Source organism: Pseudorca crassidens, chromosome 8 (genome assembly GCF_039906515.1).
Source record: "Pseudorca crassidens isolate mPseCra1 chromosome 8, mPseCra1.hap1, whole genome shotgun sequence".
In the NCBI taxonomy this organism is placed as follows: domain Eukaryota; kingdom Metazoa; phylum Chordata; class Mammalia; order Artiodactyla; family Delphinidae; genus Pseudorca; species Pseudorca crassidens.
In genome coordinates this window covers 72748434-72764642 of record NC_090303.1, presented here as the reverse complement: position 1 = coordinate 72764642, position 16209 = coordinate 72748434, and the positions used below count along the sequence as shown (strand labels likewise).

Here is a 16209-nt window from a genome sequence, read left to right as displayed (position 1 = left end):
TCAAAAACTGACCAGCTTTGTAACTGGGGCTGGGTCTCATTCTCTTTATCCAGAAATGAAGGCACTGAGCTGGATGGTTGCAGAGAACTGTTTTGGCTCTAAAAATCTGTAAATCTGAGTCTGCGCAAGTCTAAACAACAGAGCCAAAACTTCATATACACACTGTAGGGTGTTTAGAATGAAGTGGAGAAAAACCTAGAAAACCCTCTGTAACGCACTGGATTTGAGTTAATTTTCAAAGAAAATGATGAGCATGAATTATGCCAAAGAGTCAAAGGAAAAAAGTAATAGTTCTAAAGGATCAATTTAACTATAATATGTCCTACTCAGAAATGACTGTCTATCTTACAGGATCAATACTCTTTATTTTTTTCTATTTTTCTAAAGAAGGGCATGGTGGTGAGAAGCAATCTGTCTCCAATCTTGATTTTTCTTGCTAAAGGATAATGAGACAGATTCAGGTAAACAGAATTTCCATTTGATTTAAAATTGTATAATATTTTACCTAGTTGGCGTTATCTACATTTAAAACTTTGAGAGTTTTACTTATCTCAGGCAGTTGGGGAATAAAATAAGTGAATGGTGATTAAAAAGAGAGAAAAATCTAAATGTATTAAAAATAAGTCAATTGGATAATAATACATGTAAAATATATGTGCCATATAACAGCCACTCAGCTGGTATGTAGTTATTAAATAAGAAAAAAAGAAAAGAAAAAATGCTTCCTTTTGTTGAAAGAATTAATGAATTATTATAATTACAGTATTAGCAATTTTCAAAGGACTTTAATATATAATATTTATTTGATCTTCAGAACCCATCAACCATACAATAAAGAAAATGTTAGCTCAATTTTACTGATGAGACTACAGAGTAAGTCTCAGAAACAGATATTCAATTGGAAATAGAATGATGAAATGCCGAGTTGGAAAGGATCTTGCAGCTCAGCTAATTTCATATCCCTCCCAGGATAGAAAGCCCCCTGCAATACTCAGCCTTTCTCCAAAATTCCAAGGAATGATATCCCATAAAGGAATATATTCTATTCTTCATCAGTTTGATTCACTAGTAAGTTGTTCTTTATTTTGAGCATAAATACACCGACAGGTGATCTTTAACTAGTTCTAGTTCTGCTCACTGTAGGTAGAAATAATAAACTTAAACTTACTTCTATAAGACAATCATTCAAACTATTGACGAGGGATTTTTTCCAACAGTAGTCAAGCACATTTATTATCTCAATAGTTAAATGGTTTTAACAAATAAGAGTAACAGAAGAATTTAGTAATGTCGTATGAGGATGAAATGAGCTTGTCAAAGTTACAAATGAACTTTTAAAACATGTACAGTACTGTTCATGCCATGGTTTTCCAAGAAATAGAGAAAATATTGTCACCTATAAGTCCAGATATTTGAATCTTTCCTGATAAATAAAGACTCTTGTTAGGTTCTCTGGGACAGAAATACTATCCTTAAACTGTACTTCTTACTGGAGAAATGGTTAAGAGCACAGGATCTGAAATCAGAGTGCCTGGGTCCACCACTAACTATGTGAATCCTGAGCAAATTATGTAACCTTTGTCAGATTCTTAATCTTTAAAATGGGAATAACACCAGTACCTACATCAGAAGGTGGATGCGGAAATAAACGGAACCATGCCTGGAAAGCAGAGTGTCTGGTATACAACAAGGGCTCATTCACACTTGCTATTAGTATTACATCAAGCACCTTTACAATAAGCACCTTTTTAAAACCTTAGGGATACTGCTGAGGACAGTATCTATCTATTCAGTAATCCCTATGTAAGAAACTGTGCTAGAAATCTGTGTCCAGACTGAATATAAGGAAAACTATTCCTTCCTCTGAGAAGCTATATGTTATTTTTTTTTTCCTTATGGACAATGAAAATCATATGAGGGACAAATGTTCTCTTTTTGCCTCAAATTTGCAGACAAAATTGAGTAACCGGGTTGGACCCTACAGTTATACCTGTACATTTCTACTTTCCCTCAGGTTTGGATCTCCTGGGCTACCATACTTCCTATTATTCCGTTTGAATCCCTTTTTTAAAAATGTACTCTTATGGGCTTCCCTGGTGGCGCAGTGGTTGAGAGTCCGCCTACAGATGCAGGGGACGCAGGTTCGTGCCCCGGTCCGGGAGGATCCCGCATGCCGCGGAGCGGCTGGGCCCGTGGGCCATGGCCGCTGAGCCTGCGCGTCCGGAGCCTGTGCTCCGCAGCGGGAGAGGCCACAGCAGTGAGAGGCCCGCGTACCGCAAAAAAAAAAAAAAAAAATGTACTCTTGTAAGTTACCTCAAATGTTCTTTTGAACTAGGCAGAGGTAGGTGTAAATGCACGAGCCAATCATCAAGTACTTCGGTCTACTTGTTATCCGTACTTTATATGCTTACTTTGCGAAGAACTAATATAAATGCTGGTCCTTGGCAGATATCCTTATAAAACCTCATAAAACTTAATCAGTACATAATTCACTTAGTTCTTATAGAAAGGAGCATTAGCAGCTTTCTTCATGCTTAAAATTTGGGACTGTTGCATGTTAGATCTACTTCAATTAAATATTTGATTTTAATCTATGATAAATCATTTATAATCTACATAATATGTATATTCTTACTGCTATGCAATCTATATTCATACCTCCTTTATCTGTAAACGTTAAACCATTTCATTTTTACTCTTCCATTCAAATACCAGCATTATTTCAGATCATCTATGTGTATTCCAGATTATGAAATCTCAAGGAATCTGAGACTAAAATGTCTGGGAAAAGTAAAAAAAAAAAAAAAAAAAAATCTGGGTCTCTATTTCCCAGAGGCTAAGAACAATGTGGAAATCTACAAATGTTTCCCAAATGTAACCTTTAAAAACCAAAGATAAGGCAGCTTTCAGGAAGACCTGAGGCTCTGGAATTCTACTTCTTCAAAAAAAAAAAAAAAAAAAAGCTTAATGACCTTTAAGAAACACTGCAAAGCCTACCTGCTTAGCCTAATGTTCTAACACAGATTAAAATCTCATTGTCCAAATCAACATTTTAAGATAACCAAAGCATTTTTAACAGATGAATGAGCATATGCAGAAAATTTTGTAATTTTATAAGTTATTGTATAATCAGATATACTATGTTTGTTGAATGAATTAAATGCTTAAATCAATTTAATCAACTAATCGTTATTACCATTACTTTGAAAAATAATAAGATTCTGAGCAAAATCTAAATTCACTCCTTCAAAGGGCTTCTTATGCATTTAGCAGCTTATGGTGTGTTTCGATTCAAAAGAATGAGAAAAATGACATTGACTCAACTAGTTTACAGGTTGGGGGTGGGTAGAGAACAGCAGGTTTTATACACAGCAAAGGGGAAAACAATTACCAAAAAATTACATGAATATGCAATTGACTACAGACACGCAAATGAATAGGTGCAAAATGCAGCAGTATTGCAAATAATCTCAATAATCTGGGCTCTAAATAAATGGGGGGAGAAAGAAGTAGACACTTTCCATTATAAAAGAAGTAGTGGGGAGGTTAGATAAAGGCAGGGTGGTGCAGGGGACCAGGACACATTATCTCAGTCATCTTAATCTCCTGCAACTCTTACATCTAAATCTAAAGTTCCTCATCCTAAAAATGTATTTTCAGGATAACTGAACCCTGACTCCTGCCTCCTCAGATACAAGTTCAATTGTGTTCTTTCTACCAGCAAATATACTCATATTAAAGCCAAACTCTCATAGGCTCATGGAATTTGGAGTGACATGGGCTCATAAAGCTCTCTTAGCCCAACCTGAAAACATGAACTCAGTTAAAAACAATCAACATTCAGCATTGCCAGGAATAAGCCGAGGAGAGTAGGCATGAATACTTCCAGGGATAGGGAAACAGCCTCAGGAGACAGCCTACTTCAACTTAGGATACCTTAATTATTCAAAGACTTGTCCACAATTGTCTAAAATCTACTTACAGTTTTCACTGATTCATCATATTTTGCTCTTTGCAATCAAAACCTAATCTTCCCTCTTCCATATTCTATCCAATTTTATAAGCACGATAGTCTTCTTACTCTTATCTAAAAAGCTATCATGAAAGAATTTGCCTTACTGACTGTTGAAATCCAGAGATACCATATCTATAGCAGTTCCCCTACTCAGCAGTCAATTAACCCTGCTACAATATAAAAAGGAATTGAGGATATTACCTTCTTCCCCTTTTTTAAAACAAGGGTACACACCCATCTTTAGTTTTTTTAGCATCATCATTATTCTAAGTGCCACAATTTTCAAAACTTTTCTGTTACCTCTCAGTTAAACTGAGTGATTTTATCAAGAACACTTTCTGCCCCAATCTCTCTGGTTAAGGAATAAACCCTTATTTGGCACTGTTACAAGAAGGAAGGCCAATGGAAGTCAAAAGTGAACCAAAGGAAGTTGTTTAATTTGTCAAGGCATTTGAAAGCTATGATTTGAGCCTGATCTTGAAATAAATGAGAGAGGATGGAGAAGAGCATTTCAAATAGTGGTGAAGCCACAAATAATAAGAGAATTTGCAGTATATTGAAATTGATTTCTTGGACTTCAGAATGACGGATATGAAGTAGAAGTCAGGGGATGCTTCCTCTCTGGTGATTCTCCTACAGGACAAAACCTGGAGCCTCTCATTTAATTCACCAACACAGCCTCTGACCTTCTGGACCATCTCTTTGGGACACTGCCTACTTTAAATTCTCCTTTAAGACCACCAACCCATTTTGGCTTTACAACCTCTGCAATCTCATTAACTATCGCAGTTCCAGTCACCTCCAGGAGGATAACTTGTAGATCCATTACCTTCACCCTGATTCCTGCCCTGACCTGTAGATTTGGAGTTTCAACTCTACACGACTATATCTTTAGCAATTAACTTAATATTTCCCAAAATTCATCACCACTTCTCTTCAGTCCCCGCCTATTTCTCCAACTGTAGTCTGTATATTGGTCGATGGTATCCACGGAATCACTTTTAGCTCTCTATTTTCCCCTTATTTCCCCGGCCCCAACAATCAGTTACCAGACCCTGCTACTTACAGCACCCCAATTTCTCTTAAATCTATACTTTCTCGCCCATACCCACTACCAGGGCCTCCCACCTTTTTCTGCTCCAACTGGAAATATTTTTCTAACACAAAGATTGAACGTGCTACTCCTTGGCTCAGTAAGAATTAAATTCATTTTGCATATGGAGGAAAAATTGTTATTTTAACATTGTACATATTTTAAGTTTGTAAACTCCTACACCTTTCCCATGCTCCATAATTTCACCTTGTATCTCAGTAAGAAATAAAGAGTAAAACCCCTCAGAAGATTTTCCTAAAATCCTGCATGTTGCTTGGATGATGTGATGGAAAAAATAAGAACAGGACAGGTCTATATTCATAGAGACCCAGAAGATTAAAGACTGATCCCCTATGAAAAAGAGTAGGAGAACCATTTCTTGGAGTACAGAAAGTGAGGAGAGGAAGCTTGTTCCCCTGCACTCTGCCACCTGCCTTCAGAGGGCCTGTCACCTGCTCAACCACAAGGTGCCTTATTTTTGGTGCTCAACACTGCATAATCCAAACCAAGAAGACCTACAAACTGTGCCTTCTTCAGCTGGGGTCACTCACAGCCCAACCCAGACAGAACTGACTCGTTATTCTGAGATTCGCTCTCAACCTCCAGAAGCCAGAACTGTGCCAGTAAGCTGGCAACTGCCCATAAACTCAACTGTCACATGGTACTTGTCGTAATCTTGAATTGATATTTAGACAAGGGATTACAATTTAATTTGACACACATGTAAACATCATCCTCTCACCTAGTTTACAAATTCCTTCTGGGCAGAACTATGTGTTATACATTTTCAACCATCACGGGATTTTCTACATAGTAGGAGCACAAGAAATATTTGTTGACAGGGTTTCCTGTTCAAATATGTCGATATATTTGATAAAATATATGTGCTAGCATGAAAATGTATTTCAGACTTTATTCCTGAAACTACTTAAAAATCGGGCATAGGGCTTCCCTGGTGGCGCAGTGGTTGAGAGCCTGCCTGCCGATGCAGGGGACACGGGTTCATGCTCCGGTCCGGGAGGATCCCACATGCCGCGGAGCGGCTGGGCCCGTGAGCCATGGCCGCTGAGCCTGCGCGTCCGGAGCCTGTGCTCCGCAACGGGAGAGGCCACAACAGTGAGAGGCCCGCGTACTCCCCCCCGCCCCGCGAAAAAAATCGGGCATAAAAGCACATGCATATGAATCATCTTACTTCAGATCATGTGGGTGTGAATCTGAAAACAGAAGTGGACTGCAAGTCGAAACCACAAACGAAATTAATGTTAAAATAACTCTCCATAGTTCCTACTTAGTGAACTCGAAGCGACCAGAACCTGTAAAATACAACTCAGTTTCAAAACCTTACAGTAAAAGAGCTCACCTCCTTCAGGATGTGTATGCTAATGTCAAAAGAAAATATGAAAAGTTTAAGTAACTTCAGTAAAGTGTTAATGGCAAGAGGGAGAGGAGGGGGAAAAAGAGAGACGCAGAGCATAAAAGGTAAAGACAGAGAGAGAAAATCATCTAAAACCCAGGACTGATTAAGATAGCAGGGAGGGCTGCAGCATCTTTTATCTGCTCCAGTGAATCACCAAAGTTCAACTATCCAAACATCCAGACTCTAGCCAGTGCAGAATCAATCCCCCCTTAATAAAAACTGAGTAAAGATTTTTTGGAATAGAAACATAAAAATCACATCCCATGCCTTTATACAGTAGAATAATTACATTGACTCAGAAAAACAATTTGGTTGAATTGTTTCCCTCCTCTGTTTGTTGTTGTTCTAACTAATTTTCCATTTGCAAATGGCCTAACTTTAGACTGTGACAATTTATGTGTTTCCTTTTCCCCAAAATCTTTTATTATAAAAATATAATGCTAGTAAAATAATTGCACACTTTTATTAGAACTTTCCATGAAATCACCTCACCAAGATCCAGGAAATGAGGTTCAAAGAAACAGGAAAGGCTCTTACACACCCAAAAATTCCACAGCTCCCCCAGTAGCCCTGTAAAGATCACTCAGTTATGTATATTAAATCCTTGTATGTGAACTGACCAAACAAGGCCAACAGGCATGATTCTTGCTGGCCAGAAATCATAGCCTTCTAACTGCACTGCTGGTCTCTCCAGCTCCCCATACAGCCTGGAACACGAGATCAGTTGGTACAAAGACACTCTTCCCACACATGCTTAATCCTCCTCCCTTGCCCCAGCCCCTCCACTGCTTCCATTCTGCCAACTTCCAACCCTGTGCTAATACAAAAACTCCATTCTATCTGCTTCTATTCCCAAGGTCCCGAACGCTTCTTGCTGAGAAAGGCAATCAACCATGCTGACCGTGTCCACTAAAAATTCATGCTGTTCATTCTTTGTTAAGCCCTCAGTGTTACTGAGCAGTGCTTTTGTTTGCCCCGGATTGACTCCCTCTTGAATTCTTCATTCTTCCCAATCTTTTCTACACATCTCAAATTTCTTGACTCATCCTAACACGCCCCCTTGCTCTCAGCAAATGTTACATCTATTTTGCTGAGAACATCTAGGCCTTCAATAATCTCTTTCTCACATGAAATTTTCTCTAGATGATCACTCAGCCTTTTCTCCCACCCCCATCTCAAAGGGGAACATTCCCCACTTTCCTAAGACTGATCGCATCATCTCCTTCCTTCCTACAATTTTACTCTTTCAATTACAAACACCCACTGCAGCACGGTCCACCCCCATGCTCTTTCATCTTTTCTCTCTCTATCCCCTGGCTTTCTTTCCATTAGTGTGTGGTGGACATGCTCAAAATCCGCCCATCCAAAAGGAGCCTTCTATACCCCCTGCTTCTCCCTTAACAAACCAGAACTCTCTCATCTTCCATGACCTCTAACACCTAACACTTCTGTGACCAATCCTTACGGACTCTGTATTCTTTTCCTTCTCCTCCCAAAAGGGCAGCCATTCTCCCAAGTCTGTCTTCAGTCCTCTCTCTCTCACTCTTGTGCCCATCCATCAGCTACTTGGTGGTGAACTCGTAGTCTGTGCGCCTGACCCTCACCACTCTCCTAGTAACAAATTCTCTTTTTCAGTGGCCTACTGGCTATCCTGGCTTAAGGATAAGTTCCATGGAACCAACATGATCAAAAGAAGACTCAACGGCTCCTCCCATGTTTCCACTCAGGCTAAAAAGCAAACCTGTGGATTACCTTACATTTCTACCTTTCCACCTTCTCCCATATTAAATATTTTGCCCAACCACATCAATTCCATTGAACAAAATTTAGACACTGTGCCTGGCTTTAGGAGATTCAAAAATGAATAAGTAAAAATCAATGCCCTGAACAATTTCTCACAGCAAGATAGAGCTCTATCCTACTTTTGCTATCATTCTTAAATCCATATTCTCAATTCTACTCCCACTGGTACTGCCCTAGGTCCTTTTATCTTTTGCCAGGCTATTATAATAGCCTCCTGGAAAATCACTGCCTTCACTCTTGCCTCTCCCTCCAAAATCATCCTTTGAACTGTCACCAGATTTATTTTCCTAAAAACACCAATTTGGTCCTATCCTTACCCTATCAAGAACTTTCAATGGCTCTATTGCCTACAGAAAGGACATACAAATTCCTCAGCAGGAAAATCAGGGCCCTCCTCACAATTACTTTAGCTTATCTTTACAACTTTACCTTTTTCTCAGCTCCTTTAACGCAGCTCACACAATGGTCTTAGTGAAGTCCTCCACACTCTGTAACAGTCCCTTCCAAGTCTTGCTTTCCACATCCATGTCCACAGAGGAGAGTTTGACTATGCTTCTTAGTCGAACTCAAATCAAAAGTTTTCTCTGAGGTCTTTCCAAATGCCCCAGCTAGAGATGCTTTCTCCCTCCCATGTTCTGCCATCATTTTCTTTGTGCCTCTGTTATAACCTTTCCATCTACCTTATATTATAGGTATGTGTAAACTTATTTATTTCTCCCATCACTCTGCAAGTCCCAGATTTCATTCATCAATCTATTTCTCTCTATATCTGTCATACAGCTCATATCTATCTATCTATAGATAGATATGATGGAACATTCACAGAGCACCTGAGTAAGGCAGAAATAAACGATGTGAAGACAAACAAAAAGGCTATAGTAGAGATGAAAATCGGTATTAAAAATTTATCCTCTGTACAAGTATCCTGAATTATAAACACAAACATATAAATGCTTTCCCTAGTCCCATCCTCCACCCTGACCCCCAAACCGATGCTGTTCATCGCCTTTTGCTGCCATGACTCACACTTGCTCTGGACAGCAATCAAGCCCTCCGTTTACCCAATCATTTATTCCACAAACATATACTAGGGCCTACTTCAAGGTAAGCTGTGCTCCTCCCTCTCTCAAGATTTTGTGTCATCATCTTGTTTCTTAACATGGTCCCCTCCAGCTCAGTTCATACCATGCTATCCCTTAGAACTTTATTCGCAGTTCTCAACTCAAACACTTCAACCTCTCCAAACACTTTTTAGTCGTACCTTTTTTAACCACTTCCTTCCCCCCTCCCCTCTTAGTTTTTTCCCAGTTACATCCTCCTCTTACGCATTTGATTCTTTTACTTAGCAGAAGGAAAATGACTATGCCTAGCTGATAAGGCTTGCACTTCTCTAACTAAACGTGTAAAATGAGCGTTAGTTCCTTTAGGCATACAGAGAATTGGGAATATAAAGTCCAAGGTGCTTGAAAATGCCCCCAAATCCTCTTCCAAATCTAGACAAGTTTCCTTATCGTTTTCCAGTTAAGCCTGTTCTTTCTCAAGCATCTGTATTCAAAATGTTTCACTCAGTTTTGTTCGTGGTTATTTGTATGTGGTTGCCAGAAACATAAGAGTATGTTCTCTATAATTTATCATTGTAAATATACAAAATTTTCAACAATCTTTTGAGATTATGGAGGTAAACATAAGTTATCATTCTGTTTCTATGAGAAAAGATAATCCAGATTCCAAAAGTCCAATTTACAGGTGAATACAGCTCACATGCAAATTAGGGACTTCTTTCCTTATTATTGCATAATGCTGGGATCCTCAGAGAGAAGTGTAGGGTGGTGGGACAAAAATATCTACTGAGGTAGGCAGAAGAAAGTATTAAAAGATCTATTTATTTACTTATTTTTATCTCATCCTTTTAAATTTTTATTCATATATTTCTTTTCTAATATTCACAATATATTTGTACTATAGTACATATGATCTTGACAGGAACTTTTTTGAGGATGAATACTCAGGCCTAGTTTTATTAATTGGGATATGGGATAAAAATGCTGGCGAGCTCTAAGAGACGGTACACGTGGAGTGATATGATTTAAAGTCTGGAATTTGAAAAAGGGACTTTTCTCAAGATTTTATTAAGGCTTTCTACCATATATATATATATATATATATATGGCATGTCTTTCTACAGATAAAAGCCTCTAAAAACAATGATTCTCAACTAGAGATAAAGAGCACCTGGAGCTTGTTAAAAATGCAGATTCTTGAGTCTTACTCTCAAGATGCTGATTCTGTAACTCTGGAGTGGAGCCAAAGATGTCAGTAGCCTTGAAAGACTAGGATAGCAAGTCAACACCATCGACGTTCTGGGCCAGATAATTCTTTGTTGCGAGGCGCCGCCCTGTCCTGTGCATTGTCAGTTGTTTCGCGTTATCCCTGGCCTCCACCCACTACATCCCCGGAGCAGTCACCCCCACGCCTGTTACGACCACCAAACATGTCTTGAGAGGTTGCCAAATGTCTCCTGAAAGGCACTATCGTCCCCGATTGAGGACCAGAGATAGAAGCTGCCCAAAGATGACATACTTTGAGAAATGCCACTCTTAATCAAAAGGATAAAACGATATGATAAAAGTTGAAGAACATGGATATTACGAGCATACGTGGTATAATAGAAATAAACAGGCTTCCCATACAGGAAACCTGATTAGCCACTATAAATTCCTGACAAATCAGCTAAGCTTCTAAGTCAAAGCTCTTCTTGTGTAATTTCAACTTGAACATCTTCTCCCTAGCTTCTATTTTAAATTATTTTTAATTAACTTTACTGGCATTTTGCATCCTGCTATGAAAAGTCCGCCTAATAGTCTCAGAGGACTCTCCCAAGAGAGAAGAGTGCATTAAATCACACATTATCACATTAAAGAATATTCCAGCACACAGTCCAACAGTCTAAATCTTGGCAAATGCAATGGGGGAGGGAGGGCGGCTGCAGGGGCCGGAACAGGCTCAAGCGATTCTCAGTATCCAAAGCTGATTATCTTCAGTTCATCCATCCACAGGAAAAAAAAGCTGTATTCATTCTCTACTTCAACCGCATTTACCACAAAACACCCTGATTTCTACTGTGTATGAGACCTTGGGCAAGTCACTTAAAGTCTCTGGACATCTCTTCTAGAAAGTGAGCCAGTTAGACTAAGTTATTTCTAAAGATCCTTCTAGTTACAAGTCACAAATATGGAAGCACTTAATCGAAAGGCTCTTTCAACCACATGGATTCTAAGAACTTTTGCACAAAAAAGCAAATACCCATCAGGATTGATAACACAATGAATTTTAAGATGCTTGATCCAAAAAAGAAAAAAAATGAGAATTAGGTGAACCCCCTATACAAGAGCCATTCTCTCTTAAAACAAAAATAAGTTTGGCCCAAACTGTCCTTCACTTATCGAGACACTTATACACGTACTTTGCTTGAGAAGGCAAATCAAGTCAATCTTTCAGAAGTTCGTCATAAACAGGGAAATGGTTTTAAATCACAGGTTTACTTCCTATTTTCTATAATAGAGATCACAAATCAGCTGTATACAGGCCATTTCCAGCCTGCAGGTGTGGTTGTTTTGTTTGGCCTGGATAAAAATTGAATTTCATTAGTTGCCAACTTTTAAAAAGGGCGCAATGATACATAAAACTCCCTATTTCCAGTATCTCTTGAAATACCGGAAGATATTAACCCAAATGGCAACAATGAGCTGGACCTGAGAAGTACCGTCTCCTGGGCCTGCGCTCTACAGTAGTCCCCAGTCCCCACTGCTCCCTACCTTCCCACACCCATTCTGGTTCCCTCTGACAGCCTGGGGCATATGAGCTTAAGTCCTTGATCTGTAACAATTTTCAGAATGCACAAATAAGATTTTTCATGCTTTCAGAGCAATAGAATTGTGCTTGCAGAATCACAGCCAAAGGGGAGAAGCTCTAAAGAGAGAGAGCTACGCTCTCAATACGAAAAACTTCCACAACTATGAATGCTGTTAAGGAGAACGCACTACACTGTAGGTGTCTAACTAACCATCTGAAAGAATGTAGAAAGAAATTCTAGATTTGATGGGGAGTTCAGACTAGAGACCCCTAAAATTACTTTCATCTTTAATTGTCTATGCCTTTGGTTAGTAGTACAGATAGTGCATCACAACACAGTAATATCTGTATAGATTATATCGTGTGTCTTTATGTGATATAATATGTATATGTATGCACATACGTATTAATACACATATATATTGTACTTTGTTCGCAGGGGAAGACTTGATCTTATCCTCCCCCTTCATGAAAAGACATTTTCTGTTAACTTTCATAGAACATTCCATTTTTCTCACTGATTTTAATATATAAAATTGTAAAATTAGGTTTCTATTAACTAAGCAGCCTTATCTTACCAGAGTACTATTCAACTATTATTCTGAAAAGATGATCAATAACCCAAGGACAGAAGGATGAAGATGAAAGAACTCGAGCAAGAGCTTAAGAGAAGAGTGGCTCCCGGGCAAAGGTTCTTCACTAACGTCTTTACCAATAAAACCACCCTAACCATGGCGGCTACGTCTTGAAGCTTTCTCCCTACCCACTTGCTCCAAAACTTTTTTTTCTTTCAGCTTATGAAATCTGCTTGTTTGAGACACAATCTTTTAACAAGATTCTGAGGATTTTCTTTTTTAAAAACTCAACTTTATATTACATTTACAATTAAATTGATGCCTACTTAGAGGATGTGGTGAGTCAAAGTTAAACTACTAAAAAAAAAAATGTTGCTGAGGTTAAGTCAATTTTCAGGTAAAACATAACCCGAGAGTTTCCACAGTGATAATGTGTTGTATGCAGTCCACATTCTCCTTCAGACCATTCTAGATGCTGGCTTCTTAAAGTCAGATCATGTGATACCTTACAGCATTACATCTGTACACTGCATTATCGCTGCAACTTCTACTGACTTAAAAAATGTGTATTATTAAAGTTGGACATTGTAGATATCACTAGTTCTAAATCAATTGTTTTTCTAGTGTGTTTGAGGTTGATTTTGACATAAGCATTTGTTAACAATAGTGATGAACACCTCAAGTGTGAACCTAAACATCCCATCAAGGAGTTGATATGACTACTGAGGGCATGCCTAATGACAAGAAAATGATTGCCTTGGCAATACAGTGTGAGGAACATGGGCTGCTTCTGGGAAAACGTGTTTATCGTTCTAGTTCTGATTTTCTCTGTTTAGAAAAAAATGACTCACTGTTTAGGAGCAAAAAAAAAAAACAATGATAAACATAATTCAATTTCACAGCCCTTGAATTCCACATTTTAATTTAGCCATGCATGTTTTCTGCTCTTACCTATTGTGGGTTCGACACTCACTTCTCCTTTTCCACTTTTTACTGCCTTAACAAAAAGAATCCCAAAAAAGCTCATTACGTTATTGCTAAAGGGGGTGGGGGCGGGGGGCATGGATCAGATAGGCTTAAAATCAAGAGAAAAAGTAAAATAGGTTTTGGAGCCCTGGAAAATTATTTCGTTTGTATCAGTGTCAGAACTCTTTAAATCAGAACCACCCTAAGAGGAAAATACATCAGGAGATTAAGATCCTTGTTCTCTGTCACCAATGAAAACCTGAAGTATGTTACCTTCAAGAGAAAAAAGATACTGTTTGACTTGTTAATAAGCTTATTGTGGAATTTTCCCAGAAACAGAAGTATTTTCTTTACAGGCTGAATGTGTTTACGCTTTGGAGGAACACAAAGAGCTAATTCATTCTTGAAAAGCATTTCTTTTGAAGCCTGTGTATTTCAAAACAAAAATAGTTATTGAAAACGTATGCATGAGCCATCCCAAAGCAATTGGTCACAGAAACCTGGATTATCAGAGTTGCAGACGAGTCCACAAGAAACAGGAAGATGAAGGGAGAGTGCAGGCTTGTTCAGAACGCAGTGGCAGTCCTTGATCTGATGAACGCACAGAACTGAAGAGAAGTAGTGGGGAAGCGCTTCAGAGCCCACACTGACGGGTCTTAGGCCCTGAAATGCATATGCTTAAGAAAGAAGCGATCCTGTTTCTCCGCAGCCTAAAGGAAGGGGGGAGCGGAGGGACCAACGGATCCCGCCCTCTTATCCGGTTGTTGATCTAGCGCTGCAGTGCTGGAGAACTTGCTTGAGTAATGCTAACTATGCAAAAGTTCACAAGGACGAGGTTGGCTCGGTCCTCGCACCAATTCCCCCCACACAGACCCCAAGCAGTAAATGTGCGAACACATTTTAAAATGCAACAATGACAAAGGAGCTTGCAACTTGCAAGCGACACTCACCCTGGGCCGCGTCGCCCAGCCGGCCACCACCCGCCTCGGCCCCGAGCTGGGGCCCGGGAGCGGGGTCTTCACCCGCCCCGGACATGGGCCGCTTCACGGAACCCTCGCCGCGCCTCCGCCTAGCTCGCCGCCCTGCGGGGCGGACACACTAAGGGCTCGGAGATGTTGGGTGCAGGCAACTGACCGCTTCTGGCGGGGATTAAAAAAAAAAGTGTTTTGAGAGAAGAGCACACCACCCCTGCAGGACATTCCCTCCCCCTCTGCTTCCCTTCCCCAAACCCCACCCCGGGGAAGTTTTGACTTGAAACCCGGGAGGAAAACTGTTACCCAGCAAGTTGACAGCAGTGAGTCCTAGGGGGTCGAAGGGGGGCGGGGGTACCCAAGGGGGAGAGGCTGGGAGATCGGATTTGGGATCAGAACCCATCCTCCTCCCGCCCGGGGGACCGCCACCTACCTCGGCATCCCCCCCAACTCACTCAAAGCCCCTTCCTCCTCCTCCTCTTCCGCCTCGGAAAGTTAGCGAGGCTCCGGCAGGGGCCGTGGGTCGCGCTGGCCCGACGGCGGCCACCCCTGGGTGTCCCTCCCCTCCTCCCTCCCGCTCAGCGCACACCGCAGTGGCGGCAACGGCGGCAACAGCCGCTCCTCTGCTCGGCGCTCTCCGCCTCCTCTTTCCAGCTAGCTCAGCCCCGCTGGCTCCCCTCCGAGCGGGGCTCTCTCCCCTCTACCTCTCTTTCCCCCTTACAGCGCGCCTGTACTCCAGAAACACTTCTCCCTCTGTGGCTCCTTTTCAGCATATCCGGGTCGGGGAGGCCTCGAACTCTTGGCTCTCGGCCCCGAGGCTGGGGGCGGCGCGACCCGGGCTCGGCCGCAGGCTCCCTAGCGCCCAGCTCTGTCTGGGTCAGGAGGCCAAAGCCCTACAGGGCTGGCGCTGGGGAAGATGGGGGGCAGGGGGGACGCCGGTGGGGGTGGGGGGGAAAGGAGGGAGCAGGCTCTTCCCAGGCTGCCCCAGAGTGCCCCCCACCCAGAGAGTCACCGCATTCCCTCTCCCTACTCCTCTTCCCAGCCCTGCCTCAGACCCACTGACATTCAGGGGATGCCCTGAGGAAAGTAGAAGCCTTTAGGGTGAACAATGCAAAACGAAAAAAGTATCAGACTTTCCCGGTGGAATACAGTAAGGGTGGTTTTGAAACCTTGACCCCTAGCTGAGTGTTTAATCTCTGACCCTAAAGTAACCTTTATTCTGTTTTTCAGTTCTTTCTTTCTTTGTATTGGTCAAACACGATCCTGGATAAGGAAAAACCTTTTGCAGTTGCATGAAGACCCTGGAGGTGTCCGGGCAGGCAAGGGTGACACCCTTGAGGATGCACTGGCCCAGGGCCTCAGGCCCAGTCTATTACAGGAGGAATGCCTCCCCCACAGATGACTTCTATGGTGAGATAAACTTGTGGTTGGAAGTAAAAAGCTGATCAACTCTCCATTTATAAAGGAGATGTTCCAGTTGCAATTTAATCTGATGAGCCAAGAATAACAAGTATAAA

The 16209-nt window shown here is 41.0% G+C and overlaps 1 protein-coding gene across 3 annotated transcripts in view; it reads right to left on the bottom strand.

The window, feature by feature from the left end:
* Positions 1-15564, bottom strand: part of MDFIC (MyoD family inhibitor domain containing) — a 100333-nt gene extending 84769 nt beyond the window's left edge. The window contains exons 1-2 of one of the 3 annotated variants that reach the window (XM_067746791.1): positions 15414-15564; positions 14672-14860 (exon numbers count right to left, since the gene is read on the bottom strand). In XM_067746791.1, the coding sequence (XP_067602892.1) occupies positions 14672-14756 (85 nt within the window). In that variant the 5' untranslated portion in view covers positions 14757-14860; positions 15414-15564. Of the gene's footprint in view, positions 1-14671; positions 14861-15125 lie in introns of all 3 variants that reach the window. The other 2 variants (XM_067746789.1, XM_067746790.1) reach the window with 2 other exon arrangements.
* Between the last annotated feature and the right edge of the window lie 645 nt (positions 15565-16209).